Source organism: Mytilus edulis, chromosome 1 (genome assembly GCF_963676685.1).
Source record: "Mytilus edulis chromosome 1, xbMytEdul2.2, whole genome shotgun sequence".
NCBI lineage: Eukaryota > Metazoa > Mollusca > Bivalvia > Mytilida > Mytilidae > Mytilus > Mytilus edulis.
In genome coordinates this window covers 9,074,195-9,101,072 of record NC_092344.1, presented here as the reverse complement: position 1 = coordinate 9,101,072, position 26,878 = coordinate 9,074,195, and the positions used below count along the sequence as shown (strand labels likewise).

The following is a 26,878-nucleotide window of genomic DNA, read 5'->3' as shown; positions in this document are numbered from 1 at the left end:
ATCATGTCTATAGTGCAAATACAAAACAGAGATGAAATAAGTCAAGTCTATCATATCTATAGTGCAAATACAAAACAGAGATTACTGTGAGCAATTTATGCAAATACACATATTAAGTCATTAAATTTTAGATTTTAAAAATCTCGCTATACTCTACTTCACTTTTTAAATCATCTCCCAACAGTGTTAATTAATTGACTTCAATCATGAAATGATTCTGTCATTATACTTACTGCTTTGTGACGTTTATGTTGTTCATCATTGTATCTAGCTACATCCTTAATCAGGTCGTTCCATGTGAGAACTAACTGCATATGCAGGCTAGCTAACTTCTCTGTTAAACTTTTCAACACAGTCCAAAAAGGTGCAAATGTCCTATAAAACCATCAAATTAGTATGAACAATAGTTTCTCTAAGTAAGTAAACAACATGTTATAAGTTACTTTCTTCTTTCTCAACAGTATTGACATATACTTGGCGTCAAGATCATACATGACTAGCAGTGATCAATTGAGCAAAAATAAATCACATTATGACCACCGACAGAAGTGTACATGATATATTTGATCAATTTGGTAATTGTTACTGACAATAAATAGTCTCAGTCATTTCCAATGGATTAAAGTTGAAGTGAAGAAGATTACCATAATGGTCTAACATTTTTTCATATGCATATGGGTTTTTTTTCTCTAGATAATGAAAACAAGACATAAAAGTTACTTTAAAACAGTTCTCCTTTCATTTCAAAGACTGATCCTGTTTATTTTGGTTATACCTGTGTAACTGAAAAATTTGTTGAGCATTAAATTTTACTATGAATAACCACAATTACCTACCCTGTGTGACTACTATTAGTAGCAGTTCTGGCTAGCTTGGTTAATAGTTTGCTGTAAGTTTCTTCTACAGTGCAACTGAAAAAACAAATATACCACATGATGTTTAAGTTATTAAGGGATATGGAACACCTCTGTACTGGTGAGAAATCTTTGTCTCAGTAAAATTTATTCCAAACTTTTCTAGATTTGGAGTGATTTAAACTCCACTTTTATTATAGATACTAGTCTATTATTGCAGGCTATATATTGATTGTCAGATGCCTTTTTGGTTTTGTGTCTTTATGTTCCTGTCTCATCAACATGTACCCTCATTCTGTTTCTTTACATAATTTAAAGTATAAAAAATATTTAGCTCAATAGACACAGATGCTTGTATGTATATGGCCAATACAGCAATTTTTCAGTTTATAAAGGGACATAATTCAAGAACTGCAAAAGTGTTGTCATCCAAATTCTAACTTGATCTGTGTTTTTAGTAATAAGCATTGTGTTTTATTCTAATAACATGAGGCAAACTAAATTTAGAGAACAGAACTAATTTTGCAATGTATATATATATGTCAAAAACTGTAAGTCCAAATAAAAATATATATGTGTGGTTCCAGTTACCTGACCCTCACTAGAGTTTAGACCCCCCAACCCTAGACCTTTTTTTACATTTCATTTCATTTCATTAAATTCACACATTTTTGTCATCTGAATCTCCCTCAGAAGTATCAGTTGTGGATAAAATGCAACAAATTCATTACAGAATGCAACAAAATTAACTAAAAACATAAAATAAAGTTTATTTTACAAACAAACACATTTAAAATGGTGAAATTTTGGTAGGGGCTTGTGTAATACCGGAATTAATTACAGAAAACACATGATTTTTTTCCATTTTTTAACCATCAAAATTAAAAAAAAAATAATTTTAAATTGCAGACCAACCGACCCTAGTTTTTAAAAGGATGTAAATGGAATCACACTTATATTTTTATTTGGCCTAATTCAAATGTGTGCATGTACCCTTTCTTTCTTTTCTTCATTAAGTAAATGTTTTTGTATTTTAAATAAACATAATAGTACATGTATCAGTCCAGATTATCTTTCTCTTAGAATGGTTTCGTAAAGAATCATAGTACACATTTTTTTGTACATAAATTAGGCCATTAGTTTTCTCATTTGAATTGTTTTACATTTGTCATTTCAGGGCCTTTTATAACTGACTATGTGGTATCGGCTTTGCTCATTTTTGAAGGCTGTATTGTGACCTATAATTGATAATTTCTGTGTCATTTGGTCTCTTGTTGAGAGTTGTCTCATTGGCAATCATACCAGATCTTCTTCTTTTTTTTTTTTTTTATAGTAGTACAGGTATTCATAAGTTAAAAATACCTTTCTCTCAGAAAGTCTATGAAGTCTTTAGAAGTTAACCAGGTGCTCCGCAGGGCGCAGCTTTATACGACTGCAGAGGTCGAACCCTGAACAGTTGGGGCAAGTATGGACAAAACATTCAAGCGTGATACAGCTCTGAATTTGGATTGTGATCAAATTTTTGACATTACATAGGTTTTTTTTTTACACAAAACAAATGTCAAGATTTTACAAATCAATTAAAGATTTCTTCTTCAAACTTTTTAAATCTAAAATTAAATAGTTGATCATGACACAGCATAGGTTTCTGACACAGAACGAATGTGGTCTAATGAACTTAAAAGTTTTTTTTTGCCTTTGAGCAATTCATTATGCTGTTGAATATTAATCCTCTCAAAAAAATGTTTGAAGAAATTTTCTTTTTATTTATGAAATCTGAAATGAGAAAAATTTAACCCCCCCCCTTTTTTTCACATCCCCGTTTCCCTTTTCCAAAACTGATATCAATTCAAATTTCTAATGGAGTTTGCAACAATAACTACTCTTTTACATCATAAAATATTAAAATGTAAAATAAAGTGCTTGTTATCACTGAATGGTAAAGATTGGTTGGTAGTAAAAGTGAATATACATTGTTTATTGTATAAAACAATAAAAAAACTTCATCAGCAACATTTTATATTGGCAAATTTCCAATGAAGTTATTTACATAAAGTTATTGGCAAATAAAAATAGAAAATGACATCATAGTCATGTCTGGCAAATTTCCAACATACATTATCTAAAAACATTTTAGATAAGATAAGGAAAAAAAGCTTCATCAGCAACATTTTATATTGGCAAATTTCCAATGAAGTTATTTACATAAAGTTATTGGCAAATAAAAATAGAAAATGACATCATAGTCAGGGATCTCCATGGATGAAAATTGAACGATGGAGGAACTTTCACCATTACAAACCGTGTCTACATTGTACAGTGTAGCGCGATCGGAAGTATTTTATCCCTCCATACAAGGAATGGTGAAAATGCTAATTCATTGCTTATTTAAATTATATTTATTTGAATTTTCATTATAGAATTAGAAGTATCAATATTTTTATTTATTGCCGTTTTTAACCATTCAAATGCTAAGTCTTCATGGTCCCCCCTTAGTCGAGAATGACCAAAGGCTGTCATGACGGTCCCCATGTAGATTTCTTGTTTTTTTGGTAATTGTTATGGGGGTTAAAAATCATATGATGTGGAGCTTATTTTTCATGGACACTGTCAAATTCAGAACCCATTACCGGTATGGCTGATTTGCATCAACAACAAAACGATTCGTACGGGTTATGTAAAAGGTTAAAGAGATTTGTAAAGCAAACGTTGACAAATGAACAGGTTTTTAATGACTTTATCTGGCAAATTGATGCTGTGTAACATGTATCTTTCGAGTCTGAATAGAAACCGGAAACGCGGATGTATCAAATTGATTGTAATATACGAAATGAATTCGGAATTACGATACGATACTTCTTTACAGAAAATATTTAAAGTTTTTACTTTTAAACTTTTAAAGTAATTCTAAATTATTGTTACAGCAGTACTCGAGTTACTTGCGTCTTATTTTGTACTTCTTAAAAAAGGGGGATGCTGATTGCGTAAGTCAAAACAAAGCACGTGTTCGACTTGTTAAACTGTTTTCTTTGCAACTGGATTATTAATTTATTTATTTAATCTAAATTATCATAATCATTTGCTAAAACTTAGTTGATTATTTCGACAAATGAATCGTCTATCCTCAGATAGTATTCTCGTGTCTGGTTTGTTGATCTACCTGTACAAGCTCAGGTACAAGTGATAAGCGATCTTAATCCGTAGATTCCTCAGGCGTTAGAACTGTATTGGATTATAACATAAAAAGCCTAAGGGTTATGCAATTACATGCATTTGATTATAATTGATAAAAAAAATGGCGTCGGGCTACAAAAAACGATGAAGTTTTGAACGATGGCGGAAGACATTTAACGATGGCGCAAGACAATTTAACGATGGCGCGAGTCATTTGACGATGGCGCATGACATTTGAACGATGGCGGGGCGCCATCGTTAAATAGGCCATGGAGATCCCTGATAGTCATGTCTGGCAAATTTCCAATATATATTATCAACTACTATTCTATACAAAGAAAGATAACTCCAATTGAAAATTAATTGCTATTGCACAATATTGTGCAATTAGATATTTCTTGCTATTGTGCAATACTGTGCAATTGAAAATTTCTTGCTATTGCACAATACTTGATATGGAATCCTGATTTGGACCAACTTGAAAACTGGGCCCATAATCAAAAATCAAAGTACATATTTAGATAAAGCATATCAAATAAGCCCAAGAATTTAATTTTTGTTAAAATCAAACTTAGTTTAATTTTGGACCCTTTGGACCTTAATGTAGACCAATTTGAAAACTGGACCAAAAATTAAGAATCTACATACACAGTTAGATTTGGCATATCAAAGAACCCATTTATTCAATTTTTGATGAAATCAAACAAAGTTTAATTTTGGACCCCCATTTGGACCAACTTGAAAACTAGGCCAATAATTAAAAATCTAAGTACATTTTTAAATTCAGCATATCAAAGAACCCCAAGGATTCAATTTCTGTTAAAATCAAACTTAATTTTTTAATTTTTGATGAAATCACACAAAGTTCAATTTTGGACCCTTTGGGCCCCTTATTCATAAACTGTTAGGACCAAAACTCCCAAAATCAAACCCAACCTTCCTTTTATGGTCATAAACCTTGTGTTTAAATTTCATAGATTTCTATTTACTTATACTAAAGTTATGGTGCAAAAACCAAAAATAATGCTTATTTGGGCCCCTTTTTGGCCCCTAATTCATAAACTGTTGTGACCTCAACTCCAAAAATCAATCCCAACCTTCCTTTTGTGGTCATAAACCTTGTGCTAAAATTTCATTGATTTCTATTTACTTATACTAAAGTTATTGTGCGAAAACCAAGAATAATGCTTATTTGGGCCCTTTTTTTGGCCCTTAATTCCTAAACTGTTGGAACCAAAACCCCCAAAATCAATCCCAACCTTCCTTTTGTGGTCATAAACCTTGTGTCAAAATTTCATAGATTTCTATTAACTTAAACTAAAGTTATAGTGCGAAAACCAAGAAAATGCTTATTTGGGCCCTTTTTGGCCCCTAATTCCTAAAATGTTGGGACCAAAACTCCCAAAATCAATACCAACCTTCCTTTTGTGGTCATAAACCTTGTGTTAAAATTTCATAGATTTCCATTCACTTTTACTAAAGTTAGAGTGCGAAAACTAAAAGTATTCGGACGCCGGACGACGACGACGACGACGCCAACGTGATAGCAATATACGACGAAAAATTTTTCAAATTTTGCGGTCGTATAAAAATACCTTTCTCTCAGAAAGTCTATGAAGTCTTTAGAAGTTAAAAATACCTTTCTCTCAGAAAGTCTATGAAGTCTTTAGAAGTTAAAAATACCTTTCTCTCAGAAAGTCTATGAAGTCTTTAGAAGTTAAAAATACCTTTCTCTCAGAAAGTCTATGAAGTCTTTAGAAGCCGTCTGGCCATGTTTCATATTATGATACAGCACATAGAAGCCATTGTTCTTTTCTCCCTAAAAATAAAAAAAATATTGGTTATACTTGACCAAAATGATACAGCATGATACATACTTGCCTTCCCAACTATAATCACATATATATTTCATAATTTATATCTTTTTTTGCCATTTAGTCAACATTGTTTTTTTAAGTACATGTACATGTAGTTTTTTTTTAAAACATCAGGTGTTTTCTGACCTGTTTCAATGTAACTAATTGTTTAAGGATCTAAGGGACGATTTCAATTATTATAAGCAAATTTTCTTTATACAATTTTGGCAAAGAAAAACAAATACAAGAAAATTTCCAGATATCCTAGGAACAACACATGTACAGGAAAAGCGGATTTGTTTTGAGCAATTTTTATAAAACATTTCAAAGATTCCACATCAGCCATTGTCAGCTAAGGCAAATTTATATTTTCAGTCACATTTTGAAATTCCTAAAATATGCATATTTTAGAAATCTTCATTTCAATTGTTGAACCAATTTCCAGTCAATCAAAGCATGATAAATTGTTGTGTTAAGTAGATAAATGCGTTTGGTATAATAATAATAATAAATTCTTTATTTAACGAAGGTAACTCATTTAACATACAATTGTTAATCTCACACAAGGCCTTCACACATTTAAATGAATAATTCATATAGAACAATAATCAATAGATATGTACACAATTACAAATATATATATACACAAGCATGAAAACAGACTGTAGAACTAGCATGGCAAGAATGTCCTAAAAAAGTTTGACTACTCATTTTGTTTTATGATAAAGAGATTAACACATTTCATCTTAAAGCTTTCTATATGCAGTGTTCTAGGATTCCCATTACCCGTTACCCGGGGTAAGTGGATTAGGACAACGGGTAAGTCATTTTTTAGCCTTTGTCACCCGGTGGTAAGTCAATTTTCAAGTTCGGGGAAGCCGAAAAACTCTTGAAATTTCCCGGTCCTCTTCAATTTTCCCATATCTGCTTTTTATTTTTATTAAATCACGAGAAAAAACTTTGATAAAAGATCGAAGATTTTGTCGATGTCTATCGGCGCTTTTATTCAAGCACTCGTTTACTAGGTGTAATCAAGCGCAAAAGAGACCACATTCTTCTCCTATCATTCTAAAAGTCGGTCACGGTGTCGGTAAAATCGAAAAATCCGGATTGATAACTGGTGCTTAAATCGGGACATAAACGATTTTTTTTCTTGTCATCAGAGGAAAATAAACTTACAGTTGCATTTATTATAGCTCTTAATAAATGACATAGTAATAACTATAACATATTTGTCAAATTTAGTAAGAAATCGTTTTTTTTTAATTTTGTACAAAATTCAATCGTATCCGAATCCAGCTTTGTTCAGTAAATTACAATATTCAAAGTTTCATGAGTTTGCATAAGTTTGGATTTACTTCAAAAAGGCTAAACGATATAAATCAAGCATCACCCCCACCAAAAAAGCCCAAACTTGACAAAAAGCAGAGAGACAAACTGTATGATGTTGAAAAAAGGACCAGGGGGTATGCTTTGCCCCGTCCGCATTGGTTGGCGGATTTAACTTTTAGATGTGGGTAAGTAATTTTTTTATTGATCTTACCCGTGGTAAGTCAAGGTGCCAAAAAAATCCTAGAACACTGTATATGTCTTAAATCCTTTAAATCATTTGGGAAATTATTCCAAATGATTAGACCAGAATATTGAAAAGTCTTTTTGAAGTATTCAGACTTTGGCCTTGGTATATGAAGATGTCCAGATGTTGTTGACCTAAGAGAATAACTATATAAATCACTGCACGCAGTAAATTTAATTGTAAGATAATCTGGCGCTAGTCCATTCATACATTTAAACATTAAAGTGGCTTGAAAATATTTTATCCGAGTAAAAATGGTCATCCAATTAAGTTCTTTAAACATTGATATTGATGGATAATCAAAAGGCTTATTCAAAATTAATCTTGCTGTGCGCTTTTGTAGTTTATGAATCAGCTCAATGTTGCAATTTGCGGTAAAACCCCATATCCTGCAACAATAATCAATTATCGGTAATATATAACTATTATAAAAAAGGATAAGACCTTTGCGAGGTAAGTATCGTTTTAATCTTTTTAGCAGGTATAATCTGCTTGAAAATATTTCACATACTTTATCTATGTGAATTGACCATGATAGATTTTTATCAATATGGATACCAAGAAGTTTTTCCACTTCTACATTGTCAAATGCAGTTTGATTTTGTGATAATACACACAAGACATCGTTACAATTCTCAAGTTTTCTCTCAGATTCCATAAGCATACATTTGGACTTCTTGTTATTTATTATCATATTGTTTTTATCACATCATTCAATTAGGTTTTCAAAGTCTTTATTTAAATAAGAGTTTAAGTTTGAAATAGATTTGGACGATAAATGCAAAGTTGTGTCATCGGCATATAATTCAGACTCTGTGTGTTCTAATTCAAACGGGAGATCATTTATATAGATTAAGAATAATAAAGGTCCTAATATGGAACCTTGTGGGACCCCAAATGTTACATTATTGTATCCTGATTCAGTTGTTCCAATTTTAACCTTTTGCAATCTATTTGAGAGATAGGATGAAAACCATTTAACAGAGTGATCATCACATTTATATAAATTCAGTTTCGATAATGAGATGTTATGATTTACAGTGTCAAATGCTTTTTTAAAATCTAGAAATAAAACAGCAGTAAAATTGCCTTTGTCAAATTCTTCTAACCATTTGTCAATTATTTTGATAAGTGCTGTGTGGCATGAATGTTTTTCTCTAAATCCAGATTGTTGTCATTTATAAATTGAGTTTATTCAACGCCTAGCAATTAATATAAGTGATGTCAAAATACATCAGTGTCAGGAAGCAACATTAAAATATATAAAATTGTGCTAAATTCCAGACAAGGTGGAAGTTTTCTGAGTGCATCACTGCATGGTCATATGGACATGCAAGACGTTAATATTGATATATATATAAGTCAATGGATTGGTCTTAAGATAAGAATCTTCATTGGAAGTAAAGGGACAGAATTTGTAGAATAGTAGATTCAGAGTCCAGAGTTACATAATCAATCAACTTGAGTCTTTGTAAACTATGACCCTGAAAAACTCAACATTGGTCTTTACACCTTATCGCCAATTTCTAGACATCACAAAAGTTCCTGTAGAATTTCTACATCATAACAAATGCCTGATGCCACTAAGGAAAAGTGATTGTTTGACATCATAAGATCAAGTGTTGCAGATTTACTTATAGTAATAAGGTTTATTGATTGTATCCTGGTGAATAAATGGAAAGGGAAGTAACTAAAGGTAAAGTCTAAAGAGCTTCAAGGTTATAAATTGTTTCCTTGTCACAGAAATGATACTGATATTATATCAAATATTCAAATGAATGAAATAGTACTTGGGATGCAGAATATGAATATGCATTTGAGGCACAGTGGTAAAATGCAAATATGAACACAAGATAATATAAAACATGATCTAGACAACACCCCCTTTTCAAGTGTCAATTGCATGAAATGGTGTCGCTTTTTCGCAGCTTTTTTCAAGTAAATGTCATCTCATAGTCCGTCTCTGAAAACCTTATTTATTTAAGTACCCAAAAATGATCTGAGAAAGTTGTCATCCTAAATTTTGAAACTGCATCTGGTTTGTTCCATGAAAATGGCGATTATTTTGATTGTTTTGCGTTTGCGCACATCCGTTTTCTTACTCAGATTAGCGCTTTAACCAACGATCTTTTACCTTGCGGGTCTAAGCTTATATGTCGTCAGCTGTCAGTTAAAAATTTCCGGGAAAGTACAAAAAAAACCAAAAAAGGTATAAATGCACATGGCAATTTCTTCTTTACAGCTCAGAAATATTTCGGATTTATTTAAAAAGAGATAAGGCTTCGTACAAAATTGAAGTTATAGATTTTGGTATCCCCATGTGGCCACAATTTGATAACTTTGACAATTTTACACTCACTAATTTACAGTCTTTGAAAGTTTTTGAACACATGCATGAAGTGATGCACAATGAGGGTGGTAAAGGCACAATGAGGGTGGTAAAGGGTAATTTTCGGGCAACGTGTTTTGCCATTTTTATTTCACGTGCAACCGTGAAATAGGTTCGTTATTTGACGTGTTTCGTGAAATCGGTAAAAATCTCAACGTGCTATCTGGCAATTTTATTTCGCAGTCTTCTGTGCAGATACCACCCCTTTACGCCCCTCCACAATCTATGGTCAGATCATATGTTTTCGTACCTCACATGTTTTCGTACTATGCATGCTTTTTCAATGGAAATCGTGACGTCATAATGCATTCCTAATATAATTGAAATGGCAAATTGTATAGTAGATTTAGATTTATACACATCCTTGTTTAGATAAAGAACTTACCCCGAATCATATGCAGTGGAACACTTGACATTTTATGGTTAAGTTCGTCTTTTATATCAGGGATTATCATTTTGGTGTTTTTTGAAAAATTTCATTGCCTAAATCAGTCCATCTTTTTAATTGTCTGAAAGAAAGTGTACATTTTATCGTCGTGCACCAACTACCCATTAAGACCCTCTTATTCTGTTATTGACAATATTAACGTCATTTGACAAGAATTTTTACCTTTATTCCTCTTACAGGTACCCCCATTAAAACCCTCTCATTGGCAATATTTAATTGCACAAAGTCATGTAGGTACAAGACGATTAAAAAATAAATATATGTTGACTAGTGACTGAATTCACTTAAAAGATCATCAACTTGCTTCTTCCAAAAAAAATACTGTTCATATAGGACAAGAATCCCATATGGCACCCAAACAGTAAACTAAACTAAAGTAACATAATAATGTATTACATGTATTACAGTTAATTTCTGTGGGGGTGCCAGATAGTTGAGGGTAAAAAAAAAATCATAAATGGTTGGTTGAACTCCCTTGTACTGTACACTATGTGGTAAATGTAGAACTCTGAGCATTCATATTCATAAAAAAAAACACCATCTTGTAGAAGACAACCGATTTATTCACACTGGGTGCAGGGGTGGATCCAGCTATTTCAAAAAGGGAGTATTTTTGCCCCTGGACCCCCCTTCTGGATCTTCTACTGTGGTTGTATCATACAGACATTACAAAGTTCACATACAATAGAAAACACATGGCATACACTTAAACAATTCACACCATTTCAGCTATCCTGTTCATCGCAAACAGTCTTATCCAAACCCTATCTCTCAACATCAAGATATGGTGAACAAAGTTAATACTGTATTGGGTAATCACAGACATGTTAATAAAGTCAGAGTCACAACAACTGTTTGAAAGATCAATATTTTTGTCATTAAAATGAACCAAAATTAAAGATTTTAGGCCAAGAATTTAAAAAGTTCTGGTTAAAAAGTTGAAATAAGTTCAAAATGGTCAAAGTCAGATTGACAGCTAGGTTGTATTTATAAAATATACTTGTAATTACTAAATACTTATAGTTTAGTGATTTACTAATAGTATATTTTTTTCCCTTCATAAATTTAAGTTGACTGGAAGAATTGCATCAACCACCTCTACAAATAACTGTTATTTATCAAGATTATGGAAAAACTATGTTATTTTATATTTATTGACAGTATTTATTCCTGTATGTAAACAATAGTTTGCAGAAGATATGAAGAGAGTGGCGGATCCAGGAATTTTCTTAAGTGGGGGCCCACTGACTGCCTAAGAGGGGGCCTGCTCCAGTTACGCTTCAGTGATTCCCTATATAAGCAACCAATTTTTTTCCCAAAAAGGGAGACCCGGGCCCCCCCTAAATCCGCCTCTGAAGAGTACTCTAAATAATCTTGTAAATTAATTTTGATTTATAACCCTTGTAACAACTCCATATTCCATCCATCATACATGTAAACACCATTTATTATTATAATGGCATATGTAACTCCTTTTCCTGTAATTTTCATGTTCTGACAGCACATGTAGAATTTTTCCTGCAAGGTGCAATCACTAAATATATATTGTCCTTTCTATCAATAGGAAGTCACAGAAATGATAATATATAATTAGTGATTGCACCTTGCAGGATAAAAATCTACATACATGTTGTCAGAACATGAAAATTACAACAGCATTCCAGTCTGCACCAAACTGTTTTTAGGGTTTGCCTGACCGAAAAAGAAATTTGACGTTTTTCTTCTATATACATGATATATTCAACTAAAAATTTTGAAAATTTCTGTCTGACCGAATGATCTTTTGTCGAATAGACAGAGTTTGGGATACACGGGCATTCATTGACAGTAAACTACATATCAATCTCTTTATGTCATTCGCATCGAATTTGAACTATTCCTAATTATCTGTACTAGGTTTTTCTCCAAGTCCTATTGTAGTATTATCCTCAGACGCAATATAACATGCATTTCACTTTAAAAAAAAATTACAATTTCATCATATAAGAAAAACTCTATATAGTGATATTATAATCCCATCTACTGGCCTAGAATGCATGTTTCTTTTGATTTCTGTTATATAGATTTTATTTTTAATGTGAGACTTAAGGTTTGTTTGTGTGGTGCATTAAGAAAGTCAGTATATTACTTCCATTTCTGACTTTAATAGTGATCTTTTATAACTAATGAGAAAATTTAGTGTAATTAGCAGGGGCGGATGCAGGAATTTTCGAAAGGGGGGTGCTAACCCAGGGCAAAGGGGGGGTGCAGGGGGGGTGCAAAACATATGTCCCGATACAAATGCATTGATCGGCAAAAATAAAGGGGGGGTGCGCACCCCCGGAACCCCCCCCTGGATCCGCCACTGATTATATATAGTAAACAACTTTTTGTTTTAAACAAAGAGATCCCAACCACATGAATGATGTATGCATTGAATAATATTAATAAAATATGTACAAAAAAAAACATGTATTTGGGACTAAACAACTTTTTTTGTAAAACCAGTCAAGTAAAATATTGATTTTTTTGTACATCAGACTGTATTGAATACTTTTAAATATCAACAAAAATATCACATTTCCTGATTTAATGAAAATTGATAATATTAATTACATTAGTTGATACACTTATTTATTTAATCTGATATCTGATGTTGTGGACTCTAATGTATTTCCTGTTTTTTTAAGTTATGGATTGTAATCTCTAGTCACTGCAGTCATATTTTAAGGTCTGGACTTCTACACCATTTATTGACACTTGTAAATTTCAAATCAATAAAGCGTCTTTGTAAAAAAATAATAAATATGACTGTGTGTATAAAGTATATTGCAAGATACTCCAAAAATGTCAGTTATATTAATGTCTGAAATTAAGATGTTCAAACTGGAGAAGAGAATAATTATTCATGACATATAGTAAGTCTGATATTTGACTATTTGTCTTCGTCATTCATGACCAGATCGGTCAAGTATTAAATTAAGCAAAAATTACCCTTTCTTGACCCTTCCTACAGACAGTAGATGCATCATACTGTCAGAACTATTGATTTGTGTAAACAGCAAAGTCTTACCTCTTCACTAAATGATGTTAGTGAGCAAAAGCCTGAAATACTGAAAAAAAACCCAGATAGAGTAAAAAAGTGAGTGGAATATAAACTAAATGTTTTTTTAATGAGGAATACTGTTACGTGAAAAGGATAAACAGCATCAACAACATACATGTATTTATTCATAGTAAGAAGTGAGTACTTAGTAGAGACATCCGGACTTGCAACCTGATTTACACTTTTCATAAGTATCTGATGTAAAATGCATTTGTAATCATGGTAATAGGTGATTGACCATGATTCAAATTGGATTATCTCCCATTTATTTACGGGAACAAAAATAAGAAATAACTTAACATTGTGAAAGCATTTTATGTGAGGTAGGTTAGACACTTAAATAAGAAATAAGTTATGTTGTAAGTTGGGACATCTCTAGTAATAGAAACTATAATAAGAACAGGATGTGTATATTTAGAGAGATAGATTGATACATATAATTGCGGATATTACAATGAGTAGGAAAAACGTTAATATGAACAGGACGCTGACTTTTCTTAGATAAATATTTTGGATGACAATTTTAAAACAGCAATTGAATTTTTTTTTGTCTGTTTACCACACTGTCATGACTGTCCGGAAATTATTTTTCATTTTAATATAGAATAAAATATTGTTGTGTCATAACTTTGCATTTATTTTTATGTAATATGATCTTTAGACTTAAATTATACAATCCTAACTATAAATACTTATAACATTAGACCAAGACTGTACTTATGTGTTTAAAATATGCATATTATTGTCTTGAAAGTGTTCCATTACATGTATTTAGATTAAAATAAAGTAATTACATGTACTTAATATTTTAAAACAATCAAAATAACCTTGTAATAATGGGAACTTGCGTTTATTTTTATTCAGCATTTTACAAGATTTATAAGTACTGTATTTTTCAAACTACATGTAGTCTTGAAAGATAGATAAAATAAATGATATTAATTGTGAAACAATGCAGTTTGAGCTACTTTAATCCTAATTTAGATATTCTGACCTAAACTTTATAAAATAAAAGGACAGCTACTTAGGTAAAGTTTATGATACTTATAACTTCAATTATGACTAATTTTAAGAAAATCCCTTTGATCTACATGCACTACTAGTTAATTTTCCATCAGGCTATTTCAGATGTGTTTTCTTAGATGTACATGTAGAAAGAGAATGTGAAGACATCATGAACAATATGTCATTGACACCGTCACTAACATTAACTTATTGACAATGTCTAGGAAAATAGCAGATTATTTATGTTTTTGAAACTTGGTACATTACAATGTATATCTGATCCTTATCTTGTAGAAAAAAAACCATCAGTAATCTATTTATATAATGCATTTCCAATACATATATGATAATTGAAAAATTACAAATGACAATGGCCAAATGACAATACATCTATTTGTTTTGCTGTCATCTGACCCTTCTGTGTATTTTTTTTTTTGCATATACTTTTACTTTACATGAGATGTCAGCCTTGAACTAGAAAAAAATACATATCCCGTACATTGTATATTGATCTGTTTTATCATACTTATTGTATTAATTATCTTAAGGAAGATATCTTATTAATAACAAGATAATGTTATATTACAGGTTAAGTGACATAGTTGGATGGTTACCCAAGTTTTTGAACTTTGTGATGTGACACAATGATAGCATACAGCTGATAAAGTTTTCTGATGATACCATGCCAAATATTTACTATAGACTTATTGATATATTCATAAAGCCTTCAGATCCTGTATGGATTATAATTGAAAATATTTAAATCGGGTAAGGAATATCAATATTGTTTTTAAATTTAATACTTACTATTACATTTATATATGTAATGCAAAAAGTGCATATTTGTCACGCTAAGCACATATGTATGATTAATTTGACGGATAGCTTTAACTTTGAAGTGTTTATTTTTGTGGAAGGTGTTGTTTTCTCTATTTTCATAAAAAATTTTAAAGCTGTAAACGATTGCATTATTAAAACGTTTTAAAGTGTAATATAAATTCAGGAGAGATTGATTATTTAATGGATTAATGCATATGTATTTTAAAGTGTCAAGTTTGTTCAGGAGTTTACTAGGTAAGACCACAAGCTAAGCAGTTGTCCTACAATTAGTTGTAACAGACTGATAACAACCTTGGCATCATCATTATCTGTTTGGCCACATTCATGTTATTCTTAATCTCAGCTGTACAGACTACACTGATAGATTATGGGGAACCTGATAGGAGGGTGCCCCCCCTTTAATTACATGATAATGCAATGTATATCATACCATTTCAAGTATTGCAAGATCTTTTTCCCATGATTTCTTCTTATATAGAAAAAAAACATTTACAATCGTAATTTTGAAAATTTTATGCATGCAAAATATTTTGTACAATATCATTATTCTTTAATTCATTGAATTCTTGTAATTTTATAATGTGATTGAAATGTGCCTTGCCTTTTATCCAGTGAAGGTATGCAGTAGTACAAATTACATAGACCAAAACAGATCCATGTGCTATGAGTGAACATGTGTCTGCCTATAATTAGATTGTCAATCATATGTTATTACTAACTTTCATAAGGTCGTGCGCCATTCGCACATTTTGACCAGATCTTATTTCTTGTACCTGTATTTATTAAACAAATATTGTCATCTTAATTGATTCCAAATTATATGAATGTTACACTGTGGATACATTATAATCTAGTGGGATACCATTTTTCAATGATTTCGTGGGTACAGGATTATTTCAATGTTCCACAAAACTTTTCCTTAGGCATGTATGCAGACTTAGGCATAACCCTGAAATCAAATATCAACAAAAATATTATTCCCCACAATCCACATTAATTGCATTGGTACCCACGAAAATAAAAGAATGTTATTTGCGTTTTCTTTTTGTTGTTTAAAAACCTATAATTTTAAATTTAACAGTTCAATAAAATTTTGTACGGTCAATATATATTTATAAACAGAGACCTATAATACAAGTATAAATGGATAATACTATGTATTATATGTATGATAAAGATAAATAATCAATGTACTATAGTCTGTGTTTTGATTAAACATCTGTTTGATATTCAAATAAGAAAATCACATTGTACTTTTTATTTGTTTTCATATAATCATAATGTGTTAGCGCTTTTACATACTCCCACTGAAGGAAAAGATTTAATTCAATTTAAAAAGCTGAAGACTGCAAGTGGATATATTAAAATACATAATTTAAGATTTTAAAACTGATGACAAAGTTTATATACATTGAATATTTTATGAATATTTTACTGCATAGTGCTATTCAGTGATAGGATTTGTGATGAATTAATTCAAGTGACCTTTAGTCATTAAATGAAGTAATATCAATCCTACAAGACACTTCAATTTTCAAAAGGTAGAGAATTTTTGTTTTTTTATTGCCTTCATTAAGTCAATACTGCATGCACATCAACAATTTCTCAGGAATAAATTATGCTACACTTCATATAATTATACCCCTGCTTTGAAAAAAAAGGGGGGTATACTGTTTTACCTCTGTCTGTCCTTCCGTCAGTCCGTCCGTCCCATGAATATTTTTCGTCACATTTTTCTCAGGAACTACACTACCAGGATTTCTGAAATTTGGTTTCAGGCTTGACATAAGTCAGCTATACCGTGTGATGCGTTTTCAGATTCATCACTCAACAACTTCCTGTTTACCGAACACTTGTTTGATTTTACACATGATAGCCAAGTTGAAAATTTTTCGTCACATTTTTCTCAAGAACAACAATACAAGGATTCTGAGATTGGTTTAAGGGTTAATATAAGTCAGCTATACTTTGTGATGCGTTTTCAGATTCATCACTCGACAACTTCCTGTTTACCGAACACTTGCATATTTTTACACAATTAATATTATCCACTTGCGGCGGGGGTATCATCAGTGAGCAGTAGCTCGCAGTTTCACTTGTTTGATGAGCCTTGGACAGACTAACCATACCCAGTAAGATGTTGGTCATATATTTGATATATTTTTTGTTTAGTGATTTTTGAAAATTTATCTTACCTCATGATTGGTATAATTGTTTATTACTGAGTATATATATCTACATATGTAACTTTCTATGTTGTGATGTAACAGTATTATTATTTCAGGTTAGGGTGAAGGTTGGCACCTATTAAAATGTTTAAACCCGCTGCATTTGTTTGCACCTGTCCTAAGTCAGGAACCTGTTGTTCAGTTGTTGTCATTTGTTGTCTTGATTCATAAGTGTTTCTTGGTCTTGTTTTTTGTGGAGCCTGCAACTTTTGTTGCAAAAGTAAGGCACAGCAATCTTACATTTCGTCGTCATCACTCCGAAAATGTACTTCAGCAAAAGTAGGCGAGACATTAGGTTCCACAGAACCCTTACAATTTTTTTTTATGTATGAGACCTTGGTTTTCCTGTTTTCTTGTTTTTTCACCAGTCATTTTGGGGACTTTTATAGTATGCTGTTTGCTGTGAGCCAAACCTACGTGTTGAAGGCCGTACTTTGACCTATAAAGGTTTACTTTTATAGTATGCTGTTTGCTGTGAGCCAAGCCTACGTGTTGAAGGCCGTACTCTGACCTATAATGGTTTACTTTTACATGTATGCTGTTTGCTGTGAGCCAAGCCTACGTGTTGAAGGCCGTACTTTTACCTATAAAGGTTTACTTTTACATGTATGACTTGGAGAGAGAGTTGTCTCATTGGCACTCATACCACCTCTCCTTAAATCTATAAAGGATCTGCCTGTAAAATCATTCCTATGTGTTGCCTTGTATCACTCTTTTGGTTTCTTGATCCTGAACCAATTATATGGCAAAGGGTAAAATCTTGGCCTGATAGAATCCTTGGATTTGTTTAGTTCACTCCAATAGTTAAGTCCAATCCAATCAGGGTTGTACACTTTGCCCAATTATCATGATTATATAGATATGGGGTACTCTAAATTATTGAAATCTAGAAATTTTAAATTTAAGGCTTTAGAGGCTATAAATTGAAGATTTATCTTTAGAGATATCAAGTGTTTAGGTTGGACAGTTTGATATATATTAACAGATAGGCTTCTAAGTAAGAACGAAATTTATTGATTCATTTTATATATAATATTTCCTAGTCTATACTGGCAATCCTTACTTTTTTAAATTTTAAAATAATAATAAAAATATAGGTCACTGATGAGTTAAAAACGATATTTCAATTTAATGCCAAAAAATGGCATTTTTGCACCAAAGGGAGATAGTTCGGAGCTTTTTCAATGATATAAACATTTTAAAAGTAATTTTTTGGTTGATTTTTGTACCATATCATAAAGTACTAATAGTGTAATAAATAAAATTTGTAATGAAAAAACAAATGTTTAGGTTTTTGCTGAAATTTGTGTACCTGCGAGCTCCTTTAACTATTTTCAATAACATATTTAGATAGGTTTGGATGAATCTAAATGATAATTGTACTTATATGTCTTATATGTATGCAAAAAATGGCTTATATAACACAATTGAGCATCGTTTGTTAACATTCCTTGTAATGATTTTTGGTTTCACAAGCATGTATTTTCCTGTAAAATGCTTAAATTCTGATGTCATTGTTCTATGACGTCAGGTAGTTCATTAATAAAAAAGCATATGACATGGTAGTACGATCGGAACAACCCAAACAATATATTTATATTCATGTACTCAGGATGTCATGTTAGAATAATGTGATATTTAGATTATTACAGTCTTGCCCGAGAAATAACAAAATCTGGACCCTAATTTTGTCTGAACATTTTATATGTCATAGTTTAAGTAGTCACATAGATATATTACAATACAATGAAAAGGTTAAAAAGTTTTATCACCAACCAATCGTTCAATAAAATCCTATGTACAAATATTTATGAGACTGAGTAACAATGTTAAATAGTATTCCATTCCTTACAAGATATTTTTAATCTTTAACAAGATTTTAAAAGCATATTTATATTAATACTCAATATTACATCTTGAATATATCTTAAAGCATGGCATACATGTCTTCATTATGTAATTCTATTAAGACTCATCACATTAATGATGGTCATGTTTCAACACAATAAATATTTTCGTCTATGAAACTGCAAGCCTTGAATTTGAATAAAATTGCTCTTTTTAAAAATTGAATGGTAGTAACTTGACCATTGACTTTGATATAAGGTAAGAAATGGTACAGTAAAAATTTCCATGTTTTGACAGATTTCATGGTTCTGTATTTTTTTTTTATTAAATTTATCTATACCAAAGTCATTCTGAAAATAATGGTGATTACGTATTATTTCCAAAGTTTACAAAGCAAAGGCAAAATTTAAAGAACTAAATTCCAATCTGTTTCTGATTGTGAAATATTTATCGCTAAACATGGTGGAAGACATTAAAATAACCTTTTAAAATCTCCATGGGACTAGGGAGGTGTACAAGAGGACATAATGCTCCTCTTATAGTGTCAATGTACGTATATATTGTTTGAATGAGTATGTTTGTGCTTCAAAACCCTGTTAACTCATTTAATCTGTATGCCTGTGTTATTCAGTTTACTGAAGAAAAATTTCAAAATCAGATCAGCACCTCATGAAGGAGATCCCCTATGAATTGTGAAAGTTGGCAGGGATACATTTTACTGCACATTTTGACATCAGGAATTTTGGATGTATTAAAGCCTACCTGACTATTAAGAATTACTTAAACATGGAATATAATAAACTACGGTTATCTATAGGTATTTGACATGGTACTTGATAGAACTTGTTAATTGATTTAATATACTATTTAATATATATATATAGACATAACAATGAGATATATAAATATCTATTTTGTAGGTTAAAGATAGCCGACATATATTATAGCTGGATAGTACTGAGTTCTATAGAAGTAAGTACATGTATGACTGTGCTTTTTAATTTTTAAACAAAACTTCTGTTATCCTGTTATCAGCAAACTATTTTACAAAGAACAGGTATACAAAAAAATGTTAGCTATATTTGTATGTGTATAAATATAGTCTGTTGACCTGCTTCAATACAAAGCAAACAGTTAGGGAAAAAATAGTTTTATATTAATGTTCATTTTGTGGTACTCTGATATCAATTTTTAAGCCTTGTTGATGTCTGAAACAATCAACAATGGTTGGGAATAAAAAAAAAATAAACATAAAGCATTATAATATTATACCTTCAACAGGTCAAAATGTAGGTGCCCCAAGTTGTTTGAGGGCCAAGCTTTTGAAAAGTCCCTTTTGATGACTGATTGTTCATCAAAGATGTTACTGACCCTATCACACATTCCCCCCTTTTTTAAGGGAAGTCCAAATTTTGCCTCCCTTCCTCTTTTCCCACATTATCAGAATAAATTGATCAGAATAGTCATGTAATATCTGCCACTGGATATTTATCAAAATCTACAATGGGGTAGATTATAAATTCCTACTTGGAAGACAAGTTAAAAAGAAATTGGTAAATCAGTATATTTTCATTGATATTTTTATTTTTAATATGTTTAGCCCTTTCCAGTTAAAACACAAATTTCTGACATTGATGATGTAATTTTTTATGTAAACTTGTAATCCCTCTAGTAGTTGTACATGTAGTAAAACACATACTAATAATTTAAAGTTTCGTAAGGAAATATTTTTTTATATATGTGAAACTGCAAAGATTGTTAAATGCATTTTTCTGTACATCATCAGATACATACAGATTTATTTAATCATTTGACATATAAAATAAAACATATGTATATATAATGAGGCAGAATAAAGATACATTTGTGTAAAGATATACTGGTACATTCAAAATAGATGCATGTTCTATATTTGGTCACATACCAGTTTTGACATTTGTTTGTTTTAGCATGACAACTAAAACCAAAACTTTACAATCCTAGGAAAGCCCTCAAATTATATAACAACTTTAAGACTTGAATTGATAACCTATTTCAGCAGATTATATACAAGTAAATAGTTGGCTTTAGATGGTGATTCTTATCAGAACACTTAAACAAGGTTAGAAATCTTCATTTTAACACATTAAGGTATTTCAAGTTTTTTCTTTTCTTTTTTTAATACATTTAGTTTTAGGATCACAGTAATTTGCATTTAACTAGGATATTTGTACCTGTACACATTCAGTTGCATAAAAATTTACGACAGTTGCATTGCACAGTTTATGATATTGTATTATCAACTACTTTTATTTATCTAATGAATTACTTCCCCTAGCATAAATGTTGATACAAGAAAGTTAAGAAAAGGATACTTTCCTAATCAATGAGCAGTGTTACAGTAGCATAATTTTTTTTAAAGTTGACATTTTGAACATTTCCTATTTCATCATGACCTACATTTGTTTCTTTCTCTTTATACAATAGACATAAAAAAAAAGTGCATTTTAAACCAAAATTGATTTGAAAAAACAGAAACCAAATCCAGCTAAGGAAGCCTTGCATCTGTTAGAGATAATGTTACTATTAGTCATCTTGAAATTTGTTAAGTATCAATAGTAAAGTTCCAATAATATCATGTTTGTAAAATAGTACTGAAAACTTCAAATTTATTTCCAAATATTATACTTGAAACCACATACATTAGGAAATAAAATCTGAAAATATCTATAAAAATAAACAACAATTAGCTCAAAAAAGGGTATTTAAGGTCATCTTTGAAACATATTTGCCTGCAGACGATAACTTGATATTTTACATATATTGTATCTGTAAATCACTGAAAATTTCTCAATACAAAAGTAAAGAGAAATAGTATGATTGCGTTTAAGACAATTAGATAACATAATCATTTATAAGCAACTATAGGTCACTGTATGGTTTCCAACAAAAACCTGTAGTGTCTAGAAAGTTATAAAAGTCCCTGGCATGACAAAATGTAAAATAAACATATGAAAGTTATATCATGCCAGTATAAAAGTAGGGCTTACAACCTGGGCACATCCTGGCTATTAATACCCCTTTGAAACTAATATCGCATCAGGAGTTGCTTCCACCCAGTGGAAGTCGGCGCGGGACGTTTGCGCTTTTTCATAGAACATTTGCGCTTTCTATTTTGGACACTTGCGCTTCAAATTACAGGACATTTGCGCTTTTTAAAAATAGACATTTGCGCTTTTTACATATGACATTTGCGCTTTTGCAATATTTGGTTTTTATGACTGTCCTCCTCTTTTATTTGGGCTTTGGACCGGCAGGTTTGACCTTGAAGAGTTAAAGAAATATTGTTCTTTATGATTAAAATTTTAAAATAGTTTCGTAGCACATTAATATATGCTTCCTTTTTTTACATAAACAAGGCTGTTAGTTTTCTCGTTTGAATTGTTTTACATTGTCTTATCGGTGCTTATTATAGCTGACTATGCAGTATGGGCTTTGCTCATTGTTGAAGGACATACGGTGACCTATAGTTGTTAATGTCTGTGTCATTTTGGTCTTTTGTGGATAGTTGTCTCATTGGCAATCATACCACATCTTCTTTTTTATATTTAAAGTTTATATACAGCTAAAAGTAAACATTATAAAGACATAAAACACGTAAAGTCACCACAGGTCAGTTTAGTTTGATAACTAAAACCCAAGGAGTGAACAAATGTAGTTCTTGTTATCTGTTCTGACTGGTATTTTGCCCATATTTCAAATAAATAATCAAGTTTTTCATTCTCAATCATTGACTGGGGTACCTGTTCATCAATGTAACTAATCTCAATGTAATTCACCGACTGTTGTTCTATGATACTCTTCAAAAAGATAAAAATAGCAGGATGAGTCGAGTAGAACTGTTCATTATAGTGTTCAGTGGAAGGATTCTGGACCATTTGTTGTTCATATAAGTTAAATTTATTTACGTAATGATTATATCTTATTAAAATTACAAGTAGATGACTATAGATAAAAAGCGCAAATGTCCGGTCAAATTAATACAGGTGAATCAAAATTTAAAGCGCAAATGTCCATAGTATTTGAAGCGCAAATGTCCTATCGTTTTACAGGTAAAAAAGCGCAAACGTCCTGTGCCCGTGGAAGTAAAATAAAAAAAATTATAATTTATTTATGCTCAATATGCCTATATATAAATCTTCTTTCTCACAACAGATTCACCAAAACCATATACAAATGTATGAGAAATCTGAAAATATCAAAGGTGTGAAGGGCAAACAAGTTTAATTCTGAATAATCATCAATAAAAGTCTCAGTTGACTTCAGGAAATTGACAAAATTTTAAGTTAACTTATTTTTGAGGTGTTTGAAATACATAAATGAAATACATTGAAACATTAGATTGATGAACATGCATTTGAGTTTGAAATAGTTTTAGAGATATGTTGACAATTCTCAGAGACTGCAGTTAATGTCCTATAGCCTTGAGATGATGAATTTCAAATGATGTAATTTTAAAAAACCTTCTGGACATTGAAATAAAAATTGTTTGAAGTTTAATATAAACATTCTAATGTTTGGCCTTGTAAATGTTTATTAATGAGCTACAGGTGTGTGGTCGGGCCGGTGTGGTCTGCAAGACAAATTAGTGCATGTAATTGACAAACTAATTAAAGCAGTCGGAACATAATATATTTTATATAATTACTTCATTTAATTAGAGACCTGTATGTTAATTATTTTGAGAAAAGCATGTGAGTCTTCTAAGGAAGTCTTAAATCACCTGCAGTCTCTAATATGGCAATACAAATAAGAATAAGAATATTTATTATTCTAATCAAGGGCCCTTGATGGGCAGCATAACATGTACACATAAAACAATACATCATGATTTGTAACAGAAAAACATTTTCAGACTGGTTTGAAGTATTGAGGTTTAAAACCTGGTTGGAATTTGTATTAGTCAATTCTCATAAATACACAGAACTAATTCAATGTATGATGAGTTTTATCATGCAATGATATTTTAATGGATGATGATCATGTTTGCATGGAAAACTATCTAATAGAAAACAAAATCAGTCCTTATTCAATTAGTTGAGATCATTGTAATTTTCCGGGGAAAACATCGATTAAACTTAGAATTTAATGAAATAACCCGTGATTTCATTAATTACCAGATCAATAAATTACTATAACAACCAATTTCTTTTTCAATTAATAAAATAAAGTTTAATCGATTCAGTATAAGTTCTAAAGTTCTATCGTCAATTTATTGCATGCACTGTATATGCAATGAGTTTAGTTTTCAAATGAGTTTGTTTAGTCTTTCTGCTTAATAATCATCACAATAATGATGTTTGTCTCTGATATTGAATTGCGTTTTGTCATAGGGGAAAAAAGCCTGATCATGAACAATGTATATATGGAAAGACAAATCTATCAATAATATTTTTTTCTCTTTTGATATGAAATCTTAACTTTTTCATTTTACTAGTAATCATTTGTAAAAATGTTCATATTCAATTTTCTTATTATCATGTAAAATTTAAAAAAAGATATGACATAAAATATGCTTTTCAAATAGATTGTTTTTTTTTCTGAAATAAGAAAAAATAAAATTTAAGGAATATTTAGAATTATCTCCCCTTTATAATTTTAATTGACTTCTTCTCCAGAGTCACTTAGTTTTCATAATGAAGAATATTGGAATTTAGATTAAAAGATTAAAATAGCTGTAAACTTGAAGGACCTTTAATCATTTTACTGTTTGATGAATTGACCATGCAAATAAAAAAATCAATACTGGTCAGACAATATTTGCACACATTGTCTGGAGGCTAAAAATTTAACAATGAAAGATTAATTATTTTTTTATTCCTTTAAGTGTTTTTTTATCAATGAATGTCAAGATAAAAAAGTAAATAAAAGTGACAACAATTTATATTTGTTTGATGTACAACATGTGTAATATTAACCTGTGTTCACTTCTATTAGTCATCCAGTAGGAAACTACCTAACTCTATTTTAGTATTAGCACGCTTAATACACATGTTTTTTTCCATTGAAAAGAAGGAAATATTATAGTGAATATGGTGAAAATAACATTTGATTTACCACAAGAGGAAGCTAGGTAAGGAAACACATTTATTGACCTTAAGTTTCACTGAACAACATGTGTATTTTTAAAAATAATCATTTGTTTAAAATTTTATAAGACGTCACATGCTTTCATATCAATATTCTATTGTTCAATAAGGTGCGTTGTGTTTTGAATGACGTCTATTGATCCACGAATGATTTACACATTTTTTTAAAATCTGCTGCAATCAGCTGTTTTTCTACTTAAAATAGAAAGGATACTTCCATTAAGCTATTATCAATATATATAGGATACCTGTAGGAGTTGCACCTGGCTCCGCTGCAATCATTTAGTACATATATACAAAGGTCATATAATTACTGATCATTATCACCATGGTTCCAAAGACTATTCTGTGAGAAATAACAGAAATTATAAGACATCGTAAGTGGCCTGATATAATTATTGTACCGTTATCCTATAATAGTCATTGATATCTATATGTAATTACCATGCTAGGATAAACAAATATACAGCATATTGTGTACTTTCTCATGTATTTTAATAATAACCTTCAGAATCTGAATAATAAATAAACTTTATTATGTATATTGAAATCAGAAGGATAGCCATAATATTGTCTGCTCTTTATTAGACTTTTTTTAATCTCTGTATTTTTTTTCTTAAAGATATTGAATGAAGCCAATTTTAACACAATATTTTGAAATATGACTATGTTTTGATATCCCACGGTTCATGTCACGGTAGAGTAGAGCACTTTTAAAGACTGCCTCTATCCTGTAATTCAATGGTTGTCATTTGGTTCTATCTGCCATATTGTTTTTCAATTATTATTTTTAGCACAAATCAGGTCATTTTTTTTTTATTTAGATTTTTTTCACATTTTGTCATAAAGCTTAAAATTACTACACGATAGTTTTACCTAAAGTTGAAGGCCCTACAGTTATATCTGATGGATATTTGTCTCCTTGGCATTTATACAGAAATCTCCTTATTATTATATGAAATGTAAAGACTTGGTTTCATGACGTAGATTTTTTTGATTTATATATGAATTGTTACACAGTACAGAATTATTGTTTATATAATAAAATTGAGTACTGCCTACAGGGATTTTTAAGCATGTTTGCTATGAAGGCAACTCAAGGGAAGACACATAAGTTTAATAGACAAGATGACCTTTAAAATAAAATTGTAGAAAAACACAAAGCATTCAAGTTGTTTATATTTATTTCACTTGACCTTCCATACATTGATTGCAAGTACAATATTTGTTCTACGAGGGACAATATTCCCCAATATTCATGCATTTTTTAACCCTTTTATTGTATAGAAATATAATATTTGAAAGTAAAAATTTGTTTAAACTAAGATTTTGTCGTTGATGACGTCATGAATTTTGAAGATTTATTGCACTAGTGCAATATTGGAATTTATTGCACACTAACTTTTGGTTACTTTCTGTGGGAAATATTATATTGCTATGCAATAAT

General features: G+C 30.7%; 2 protein-coding genes across 26 annotated transcripts in view; one reads left to right on the top strand and one right to left on the bottom strand.

The window, feature by feature from the left end:
* LOC139523310 (F-BAR domain only protein 2-like) overlaps window positions 1-9,577 on the bottom strand; it is a 45,143-nt gene extending 35,566 nt beyond the window's left edge. For all 11 annotated transcript variants that reach the window (XM_071317185.1, XM_071317230.1, XM_071317193.1 and 8 more), the window contains exons 1-4: window positions 9,449-9,577; window positions 5,756-5,847; window positions 837-911; window positions 234-375 (exon numbers count right to left, since the gene is read on the bottom strand). In XM_071317185.1, the coding sequence (XP_071173286.1) occupies window positions 234-375; window positions 837-911; window positions 5,756-5,847; window positions 9,449-9,475 (336 nt within the window). In that variant the 5' untranslated portion in view covers window positions 9,476-9,577. The remainder of the gene's footprint in view (window positions 1-233; window positions 376-836; window positions 912-5,755; window positions 5,848-9,448) is intronic.
* A 46-nt stretch (window positions 9,578-9,623) lies between these two features.
* LOC139523364 (solute carrier family 4 member 11-like) overlaps window positions 9,624-26,878 on the top strand; it is a 74,264-nt gene continuing 57,009 nt past the window's right edge. For 5 of the 15 annotated variants that reach the window (XM_071317320.1, XM_071317311.1, XM_071317290.1 and 2 more), the window contains exon 1: window positions 25,266-25,415. In XM_071317320.1, the coding sequence (XP_071173421.1) occupies window positions 25,375-25,415 (41 nt within the window). In that variant the 5' untranslated portion in view covers window positions 25,266-25,374. Of the gene's footprint in view, window positions 9,670-13,060; window positions 13,520-13,591; window positions 13,706-14,975; window positions 15,156-15,217; window positions 15,462-20,223; window positions 20,276-21,252; window positions 21,405-25,265; window positions 25,416-26,878 lie in introns of those variants that run through there. The other 10 variants (XM_071317362.1, XM_071317373.1, XM_071317351.1 and 7 more) reach the window with 10 other exon arrangements.